General features: G+C 35.4%; 1 protein-coding gene across 1 annotated transcript; it reads left to right on the forward strand.

Annotated features, from left to right (window-relative positions):
• Nucleotides 1-501: 501 nt before the first annotated feature.
• On the forward strand, nucleotides 502-1,449 carry LOC101437982 (olfactory receptor 8H1-like). The gene has a single exon (XM_004476923.1). It carries the CDS (start codon nucleotides 502-504, stop codon nucleotides 1,447-1,449), a length of 948 nt encoding a protein of 315 aa, XP_004476980.1.
• The last annotated feature ends 9,694 nt before the right edge of the window (nucleotides 1,450-11,143 follow it).

Here is an 11,143-nt window from a genome sequence, read left to right on the forward strand (position 1 = left end):
TTTTTTATATATCTAGCCTTTTTTTCTTTTTCTAAATTTAAATATAAGTAGGAATATAGTACTTTGTGTGTAATCTCTGGACCCAGCCCATCTTAGCAAAATCACAGACAGAAGTGATTTGTGACTTTGGATAATTTACTTAAATCTCTGTGCCCCTATTATCACTAAACAATGTGTACAGTAGTGAAATCTATGGCATAATATTTTCATCTGGATATATATGTTAAGAAAGGTAAGTATTTGTAATAGTTTGCTTATTTTAATTATGTAATATATGAGTTTCTATTATATAATACCCAAATACTGATTTACATGTAATTTATATTGGGGAGTCAAACTAATGATTTTTTTCATTAATAGTTGTAAAATCCTCTTTATTATGAATTTCCAGAGAGAAAACTAACTTTTAAAATTCCTGATCATTCATATTAATAAAATGGTTTTGAAAACATGCATGCTAAATATCACCTTTGATTTCTCAATAGATTACAATTGAGCACTATGGAATATAGGAATAACACAAATGTTCCTGACTTCATCCTTATGGGACTGACAGATTCTGAAGAGATCCAGAAAGTTCTCTTTATGCTGTTTCTCCTGATATACCTGATTACTATGCTGGGGAATATAGCGATGATAGTGATAATTCGCCTGGATCCCCAGCTTCACACTTCCATGTATTTTTTCCTCAGTCACCTGTCATTCCTTGATCTCAGTTATTCAACAGTCATCACCCCTAAAACCTTAGAGAACTTGCTGAATTCAAACAAGTCTATTTCTTTTAAGGGCTGCTTCATGCAAATGTCTTTCTTTGTCTTCTTGGGAGCCACTGAATTTTTCCTCCTCTCTTCAATGGCCTATGACCGCTATGTAGCTATCTGCACCCCTCTTCATTACCACATTGTTATGTCCACAAAATTCTGCTGTGCCCTCGTCACTGGGTCCTACATAATTGGATTTATTGACTCTTTGGCCATGTTTCTTTCCATAGATTGTTTGCGCTTCTGCAAATCCAATGTAATCTATCATTTTTTCTGTGACTTAAACCCACTTTTAGCCCTTTCGTGCACTGACACACATATGACTGAAATTATGATTTTCATTTTTGCTGGCTCAGTTATAATCGTGTCTTTTATTATACTCTCTGTTTCCTACATATCCATCTTGTCTAATATTCTGAAAATTAAGTCTACTTCAGGAAAGTGCAAAGCCTTCTCTACTTGTGCTTCCCACCTCCTGGGTGTCACCATCTTTTATGCAACCATGGTTTTTTCTTATTTAAAACCAAATAAGTCCTACTCCTTGGGAAAGGATCAAGTGGCCTCTGTGTTTTATACTATTGTGATCCCCATGCTTAATCCGTTCATTTATAGTTTTAGAAACAAAGAAGTGAAGAATGCTTTCATTAGAGTCATGCAAATGAGAGAGGGCTCCAGGCAATTGAAATGACACTGAGGCTCAGCATTCAAGTACATCTTTTCTTTCATTCCTCTGTTGGTACTTAATTTGTATCTCTCTGAATACTCTAGTATCTTTTAATTAGTTTGCATTTCTAATGAGCCACTCTTTACTTCACTACACATGATCTGAAACATTTCATCATTTATGTTTATAGAAACTGCAGAGTAATCGGGATCCATGAAATATGTGTTTAGGCAGAATAAAATATAATGATTAAATGTGGAGTTATCTTTCAAATTGTATCATGGAAAGTTTCATGACTGTTCCAATTTCACATAAATTTATTATTGAGAGGACATTCAGAAGTCATTACATTAATTTTGTTTAAGAAATATAGCAATATCATTGAGTGCTGCTTTGAAATAACCAATCAAGAGCTCAGATTCTTGTTCTGCTGGCTTTTTGGCTTTTTAAATATATATCCTTTAGTAATTTACTGCAACTTAAAATCCAGTTTCCTCAGTTGTACAAGAAAAATAACAAATTTAAGACCATAGAGTGATTATAAAGATTAAAAAATATAATGAATGGAAAGAATTTCTGTAGTACTAATAAATTTTAACTAATATCATCTGAATACTAAATTCTTGCAAACATATGAATTTACAATAGTTTTGTTATTAAAATGTTCACTGGGTAGTATATAAATGCTTTTGGATAATCTTATTTATAAACAATTATCTAAAAAGGAAAAACAGCACTTTAAAATTTATTCTTAAAGCAGAGTAAATTATTTTGATATCATTAATTTAAAGAAGAGTATATGTGAACATCGAAAATAATTTAGAATATATTTTAAAATGGTAAAGAAAACTATAGCACCCTAACCATTTTTGATAGTTTTATTTATAGTCTTCCAGACTAATCCTATGCCTGTATATGTGTAAATTAAATATTCATGCAAAATTAATGTCCTTTTCTATTTATCTTTGCAGGTTTGGAGATTCACTAATCCCTAAAATATTTGATAATTCCCTTGTCATTAAACATATGAGAATAATGTTTTGTTGGTACATAAGCAAAATCCAGTATCTCATTTTGCAATGCATTAAGACCTGAAATGTGTAAATTCAGGAGCTTAACTATCTTCATGCAGTTATATTTCTTTTTTGTGTACCTGATAACCTTTTGAAAACCTTCATATTCTGGTTGTGTCAAGAAATGTCAGTAGTTAGTATGTGTTTAATTTCAATGTGATTTATAAATTATTTCTTCCTCTTCATTTTTACATTTGTTATAGTCTTTAAAATACAAGAAATTCTTCAAATTCTTGTATCATTTGTGTTAAAAACTTTAATAGAGAAAAGTTATAAAAATAAGAATGGAAAATTCATCCAAATAGTGTAACATTAAATTTTAGTGAGATACTTTGCTAAACTTTCTTTTAAAAAAATCATCTATAAAACTGGAACTGCAGTTTTACTTTGTTAATCAGTGTATGTGGAAGAAAGAATGTTTTATTCATTTTACCAGTATTTGATTTGTTAATTTGAACTTTTACAACGTTTATTAGATATTTTTCACACTCATGTGACTTTATTCTTTTATATCTCTATTTTTTAAAATGTTACATTCAAAAAATATGAGGTCCCTGTATACCCCCAAGCTCCCTCACCCCACTCCTCCCACATCAACAACCTCTTTCATCATTGTGGGACATTTGTTGCATTTGGTGAACACATTTTGGAGCACTGCTGCACCACATGGATATTGGTTTACATTGGTAGTTTACACCCTCCCCCAGTCCACCCAGTGCACCATGGCAGGACATACAACATCCAGCCTATGTCCCTGCAGTGCAACTCTGGACAACTCCAAGTTCTAAAATGCCTCCACATCATATCTCTTCTTCTCTCTCCCTACCCTCAGCAGCTACCATGGCCACTTTCTCCACATCAATGCATCAAATTCTTCCATTACTAATCACAGTAGTTCCATAGTAAAATATCAGTAAGTCCACCCTAATCCATACTTTGTTACTCCATCCTGTGGACCCTGAGATGTTTATGTCCACTCCACTTCTATATCAAGAGGAGGCTTAGATTCCACTTGGATGATGGATGCAATTCTGCTTGCAGTTGTATTCACCCTTGGCTCTCTGATGTGGTGGTTGACCTTCTTCACCTCCTTGTTATCTGGCGAGGGTAAGTCCCAAAAACCAGATGGTAGTAGTTGCAAGTATGCTGAGGCTCAGGGCCTGGCTGTCACATGGGCAGGCCAGAGATTCAGGTCTCCTTCATATATACCGACTCCAGCACCAACCACAGGTCTGGTAAAAGTAACAGAAGAGGCATGTGTAGAAAGTCACATCTGAGTCCTACTCCATCATACTGAGGAACACAAAATCCAAAGAAGGGCCAACTGACATGGCACTGAACTCCAGAGCCATCTGCTATGACCATAGAACCCATGTGTCTCCATAGCCTTCAGGAGCACCAGTACATGGGATTGTATGCACTTGGGCTATTTCTGGGACCCTGCTGAGGTGTGTGTAAGTGTGAACCCTCTTATGACCTCCCTAATCTTTTTTGGAGACTCATAGCCATATAAACTCATTTGTCTTTGCCATTTCCTCCTTTTATTCAAGGTCAAAAAGGAGTTTTTAACTCCTGATATTACATGTAGGCTGAGATATTCTGCTGGTCTGAGTTGACGCTTTTATTCAAGGTCTTTTTCTAGTTACATCATCAGCTGGTGCTTGGTAGTAATCTCTTGCCACCTGGGAGGCTCATCACCAGGAGTCATGTCCCATACTGGGGGCAGGGTAATGCATTTACATGCTGAGTTTGGCTTAGAAAGTGTCCACATTTGAGCAACATGGAGGCTCTCAGGAGGTAACTCTTAGTCACCCTGAAGCTCTAGGCCTAGTTCATATTTCAGGTGCACAGGTTCATAACCATAGTCATCAGTATCAAGGTCTCATTGTTGGACCATCCTTCTTTATTGGTCTTTGCCATTGCACTTGGGGGATTGTTGCTCTTCCATTGGGGAATGTGATAGACCTCCTCTGGCTAGGAACTCAACACTCCCTCACTTGTCATTTTTACCTGTAACCACTATGAAGATATCCAAACATTTTTATGTACCCTGTATACAAATCCTGAAAAACTCCCAACCATATGCCCCCATCAATAATGCCCCACACCAGTGTTTCTCCCCTGCCTTTTATTTGTACAATTGAATTTGGTTACTTTCCTAAATGATTTTTCAATGATTAATGTTCAATATGTGTTTTATGGTTAAAATGTTTAACAACGTTAGATATTTAAACTCATTAATTTATGCAAATAATTAAAATGTGTTTTATTTTCCTCCACATCCTTAGTTTTATGCTAATATTAACTTATAAATAATATCCATATAAAATATTGTAATATGTTTTATTTGTGCTCTGAACTCTATGTGGTTTAGTGTCCATATTTATTTTTTAAATACATTTTTATTTAATTTTAAAAGATACTTACATTACATAAAATGTTACATAAAAAATAAAGGGGATTCCCATATGCCCCACTCCACACACCTCCCACTTTTCCCCACATTAACAACTTCTTTCATTAGTGTGGTATATTAATTGCAATTGATGAACATATTTTGAAGCATTGCCACTAAGCATGGATTTTTTCTTTCTAGTTTAAACACTCTCTCCCACTCAATTCTGTTCGTTATGACAGGATATACAATGGCCTGTATCTGTCACTGCAGTGTCATTCAGGACAATTCCAAGTTCTGAAAATGCCCCCATATTACATCTCTTTTTCCCTCTCCCTGACTTCAAGCACCTCAGGTGTTCACTTTCTCCACATCAATGATATAATTTCTTCCATTGCTAAATCATAATAAGTCTATAGCAGAATACCAGTAAGTCTATTCTAGTCCATATTTTATTCCTCGATTCTGAGGATTCTGGGATGGTGATGCCCACTTCACATCTAATTGAGAGGGGGCTTTAATCCCATATGGCTGAAGGATTGGATTCTGTAGCTTGCAGTTGTAGACTTTCAGTTCCTTGGTGTGGTGGTTGTCCATCCTCACCTCCTTGTGGGTTGTCCTGGGTGAGTTCAATGAACTGGAGATTATATGTTGCAGCTCCACTGAGGCTCAAGTCCCAGCAGCACATGGATAGCCCAGAGGTTCAAGTCTCTTATATGTACACCTACCAACTCCAGCTATCAACTAGGTTCAACTAAAAGGGACAGAAGAGGCTTGTGTAAAGAAGTCACATCTGAGTCCAACTCTGTCATAATCATGAGCACCAACTCCAAAGTAGGGCTCATTAGCAAGGGACAAAACTCCAAAGCTATCTGTCATAACTCTAAGTCGTGGGTGTCTCCAGGGCCCTCAGGAGCCCCACTATTTTGGGTAGTATCTATTTTGGCAGTATATGAGATCTTTTGAGACCTGCATAAGTGTTAACTCACTGGATATCTCCCAACTCACTTTGAAGTCTCTTAGCCATATAAACCCTTCTGTCTTTATCTTTCCCCCCTTTTATTCAAGGCCTTTTTTCACTTGTATTACCAGCCAGTGCTCGGTAGTTATCCCTCAGTGTCAGAGAAGCTCATCCCCAGGAGTCATGTCCCATGCTGGAGGAAGGTAATGCATTTATAGGCCGAATTTGTCTTAGAGAGAGACCACATTTGAGCAATATGTGGCTTTCAGGAGGTAAATCTTAGGCATCCTACAACACTAAGCAAAGTTGCATTTTCAAGAGCAAAAGCCTCATAAACATAGTTGTTAATACCAAGTGGCCATCAATGGACCATGTTTCTTCAATAGCCATTGCCCCTTTACTTGCAGGATTGTTGCTGTTCCATTAGAAACAGTGGCAGAGCACCCCAGGATGGGAATTCAATATTCTTTCAGTTGCTGTGTGAATCTCTACCCACTGTGGCAATGCCCCACAAACATTTGGACATATTTATAGACCTTATATATATGACTAAAACTTCCTCTCATGTGTCTGCCTTCACTGACACCCCACACCAATGATCCTCCCCTACCATAATTGTAACCCTGCTGTGACCCAAAATTTCTTCAAAAATGAAGCCAAGAATATTGCCAAATTCAATTAATAGGAAAATGAAATGATTATAGTTTTAAACATAAGAAATAAAATACTTAATAATTTAGAAAAACTAAATTGAAGATGAAGCAAAAATTTAGGGTATTAAAAATGAAAAATATTTTAAAAATTTTTTTGATGTTTTGCCTTTCATCACTGTAATATCTGTTATCCTATATGGACACAGTGGCATTTTCTTCCATTTCTTCCACAGTGTCTTTTTTTTTTTTAATTTTGAATTCAAAGAAATTTTAAATTACAATAAAGTCACATACAGATTTTAGGGAACTCCCATATACCTAACATTCTCTCCCTTTTCACCTTTCCATATTAATAGCCTTTTTACATGTGGATGGTACATGTGTTAAAACTCATGTACAAATATTGAAACATAGCTACTAATCATGGTCAAATATTTACATTTTGATTTATACTTTAGACAATACACTTTTATATATTTTTGATGAAATTTAACATGGCCTGTATCCATCATTTCATGGTCATGCAGAATACTTACATTGCATCATAATTATCCCTTCCATCTATTCTATTCCTTCCTCCTCCGTCACCCCTTGGGGTCCATGGCAATCAACAGGCTTCACTCCTTGAAGGACAAGATTTGTGGATACTTGCAATAATACTAAGGGCTTGACACACTAGTCTACCCACCCCTTTTAGGAATGGTCCATACTCTTGAAGGACAAACTTCCCTATGTTTGAGAACTTATTGGGCCTCCCCAATATCCAACTCCTTCCCACTCACTATGTGAGTCTCTCCCCACTGATACAACACACTGTGACAAAATGGTCACTCTTACATTCTCTAGAAGATTGCCTCAGGGTGTGTTGTCCCAGATGCACCCCATTCAACCCCTAAACTCGTTACCTTACAATGTCTTATTGTCAAAAGATTTTTCTCAACATTGTAGTTTCAACCATGTACCTGCCAATCCCCAGTGTTCACTTGATCCCTTCCCCAAACTCCTCCCAGTTCCATAGACCTTCAAACCCATCCTACCCAACCTACCCCTTGACAAACCTTCATTGCCCAACTGAAGAGTATCCCTATAATCCTGCTTGTCATATCCCTTCACTGCAAGACTACTCCCACCTTTTCATAGATTTCGCCTGTGTGGGACTTGGCTCACAACTGTCTTCTCCCTTTCTATTTCCTGTAAAACTATCTTCCAGACAAAAGCTCTCTGAGTCTGCTCAATTTGCTTAATTCATCTCAGAAAAGTCAGTAATATTTGTTCCTCAATGCCTGGCTTGCTTCACTCAACAAAAGGCCCTCAAGATTCATCCATGTTCTCCCATGTGTTAGTACTGTATTCCTTCTTACAGGTGAGTAATATTCCATTGTATATATATAACCAATTTTATTTATCCATTCATATGCTATTGGGCATTTGGATTGATACCAACTTTGGGCGATAATAAATAATGTTGCAATGAATTTTGGTATGCATATATCTGTTCATCTTCTTGTTTTCAATTCTTCTGGATTTATACCCATCCCTGGAATTGCTGGATCTAATGGAAGATCTATAGTTAATTTTGTGAGGAAGAGTCAAATTGTCCTCCACAATGGCTAGAACATTCTACATTCCAATGAATAATGGACGAGGGTTCCCATTCCTTCACGTCGTCTCCAACACTTGTAGTTCTCTATTTCTTTAATGGCTACCAGTCTAATGGGTGTATGATGGTATCTCATTGTAGTTTTAATTTGCATTTCCCTAATAGCTAGTGAAGTTGAGCATTTTTTCAGGTGCTTTTTAGCCATTTGTATTTCTTCTTTATAGAAGTGTCTGTTCAAATCACTTGCACATTTTTAAAATGGGCTGTTTGTCTTTTTATTTTTGATATAGGATTTCTTTATATATGCAGGAAATTAGGCTTCTATCAGATATATGGTTGCTACACATTTTTTCTCATTGTCTAGTCTGTCTTTTCACTTTCTTGACAAGCTCCTTTGAGGTGCAAAAGTTTTTAATTTTGAGGAAGTCCCATTTATCTTTTCTTTTCTTTCACCACTTGTGTTTTGGGTGTGAAATTCATGAAGCCATTTCCTATTAAAAGACCCTATAGATGCTTCCCTACATTATCTTCCAAGGTCTTTATGGTCTTGGATCTTATAGTTAGACCTCTTTTCCATCTTGAGTTAATTTTGTATAAGGTGTGAGATACATTTTGGGTATGGATTTCCAGTTCTCTAAGTACCATTTGTTTAAGAGGCAATTCTCTCCCAGTTGAGTGAGCTTGGTGGCCTTATTGAATATTAGATGACTGTAAATGTAGGGATTTATATCAGAACTCTCAATTCAGTTCCATTAGTCACTATGTCTATCCTTGTGTCAATACCATACAGTTTTGAGAAATGTAGCTTTGTAGTAAGTTTTAAAATCAGGTAGTATGATTCCTCCTATTTCATTTTTATTTTTCAATGTGTCTTTGGCTTTTTGGGGCCTTTTGGTCTTCCACATAAATTTCAGTGTTAGTTTTTCCAACTCAATAAAGAATGTTGTATTGATTTTTATTGTGATTGCATTAAATCTATTGATGAGTTTGGTTAGGATATACATCTTAATGATACTTAGTTTTCCTATACATCAACAGGGAATATTCTTCCATTTATTTAAGTCATCTTTGATTACTTCTAATAGTATTGTGTAGTTTTCTGTGTACAAGTCATTTATGTCTTTAAATTTATTCCTAGGTATTTGATTTTTTTAGTTACTATTTTAAATGGTATTTTTTCTTGATTTCCTCCCCAGATTGTGCATTATTGGTATACAGAAATGCTAATGATTTTTACACATTGATCTTATAACCTGTGACTTTACTGAACTCTTTTATAAGTTCTGGAAGCTTTGTTGTAGATTTCTCAGGGCTTTCTATGTATAGGAGCTTGTCCTTTGCAAATAGTCAAATTTTTACTTCTTCCATTCCAGTTTGGATGTCTATCATATCTTTTTCTTGCCCAAGTGCACAAGTAAGTACTTCTAACACAGTGTTAAATAGAAGAGGTAATATTGGACATCCTTGTCTTCTTCCTGATCTTAGAGGGAAATCTTTTAGAATTTAGCCATTATTTTTGATGTTAGCTTTGGGTTTTTCATATATACCATTAATCATGTTCACAAAGTTTACTTCTCTTCCTATATTGTTCAGTGTTTTCATCAGGACAGGGTGCTGTATTTTGTTGAATGCTTTTTCTTCTTTTTCTAGAGTTGATCATGTGATTTTTTTTTCTTTCAAACTGTTTATGTGGGGTATTAAATTGATTGGTTTTCTTTTGATCAACCACTCTTGCATACCAGGGATGAAATCCACTTAGTCATGGTATATAATTCATTTGCTATTTTGTTGCATATAATTAAGAAGTATTTTGTTGAGATTTTAGCATCTAGGTTCATTATAGAGGTTGGTCTGTAATTTTCCTTTCTTGTGGCATCTTTGTTTGTCTTTGGAATTAGACTGATTTTGGCATCATAGAATGAGTTAGGCAATGTTCCTCCTACTTCTATTTTTTTGAAGTGTTTAAGAAGAATTGGTGTAAGTTCTTTCCAGAAAGTTTGGTGGAATTCACCTGTTAAGCTGTTTGGTCCTGGGCACTTCTTACTTAGGAGGTTTTTCATGACTGATTCTACTACTTTACTTGTGGTTTGTCTGTTGAGTTTATCAACTTCTTCTTTCATCAACATAGGCTGCATGTATGTTTCTAGGAATTTGTTCATTTCCTCTAATTATCCTTCTTGATGTCATATAATTTTTTCAAAGTATCCTCTTATGATATTCTTTATTTCTGTGGGGTCTGTGCTGATAGCCCCTTACTCATTTCTACTTTTGACAATTTGCATCTTCTCTCTTTCTTTGTTAGTCTAGCTAAGGATTTGTCAAATTTATTCATCTTCTCAAAGAACAAGCTTTTGGTTTTGTTTATTTTTTCTAGTTCTTTCTTATTTTCTATTTCATTAGTTTTGCTCTACACTTTGTTATTTCCTTCTTTCTACTTCCTTTGGTGTTAATGTGTTACTAGTTTTCCCTTTCCTCCAGGTGTGCTGTTAAATTTTCAATTTTAGCTTTTTTTAAATAATTGCATTTATGGCTATTAATTTCTTTCTTATTACAGCTTTTGCTGCATCCCATAGTTTTTGTATGCTGTGTTGTCATTTTGATTCATTTCAAGGTAGTTACTTATTACTCCTTTACCCACTCTTTGTCTGAGAGTGTGTTGTTTAACTTCCAAATCTTTGTGCCTAAACTGTTTGTCTGGCTTTTATTGATTTCCAGCTTCTTCCATTGTGGTCAGAGAAATTACTGTGTATAATTTCAGTCTTTCAGAGTTCATTTAGAATTTTTCTGTGACCTAGCATGTGGTCCATCCTGAAAAATGATCCATGTGCACTTGAGAAAAATGTGTGTCCCACTTTATTTTAGTGCAATGTTTTGTATATGTCTATTAGTTCCAGATCCTCTGTGTATTCATCAAAGTCTTTGTGTCTTTACTGATTCTCGGTCAAGATGTTCTGTCTAATTGTGATAATGTTGTACAACAGTCCCCCACTATAATTGTTCAGGGATCTATTTCTCCACTTAGTTTTTCCAGTGTTT

The sequence above is a fragment of the Dasypus novemcinctus genome, chromosome 10 (assembly GCF_030445035.2).
Source record: "Dasypus novemcinctus isolate mDasNov1 chromosome 10, mDasNov1.1.hap2, whole genome shotgun sequence".
Lineage (NCBI taxonomy): Eukaryota > Metazoa > Chordata > Mammalia > Cingulata > Dasypodidae > Dasypus > Dasypus novemcinctus.

Bases quoted from the DNA above. Each gene is read 5' to 3' on its own strand.
- LOC101437982 (XM_004476923.1), top strand. From the start codon at position 502: ATGGAATATAGGAATAACACAAATGTTCCTGACTTCATCCTTATGGGA.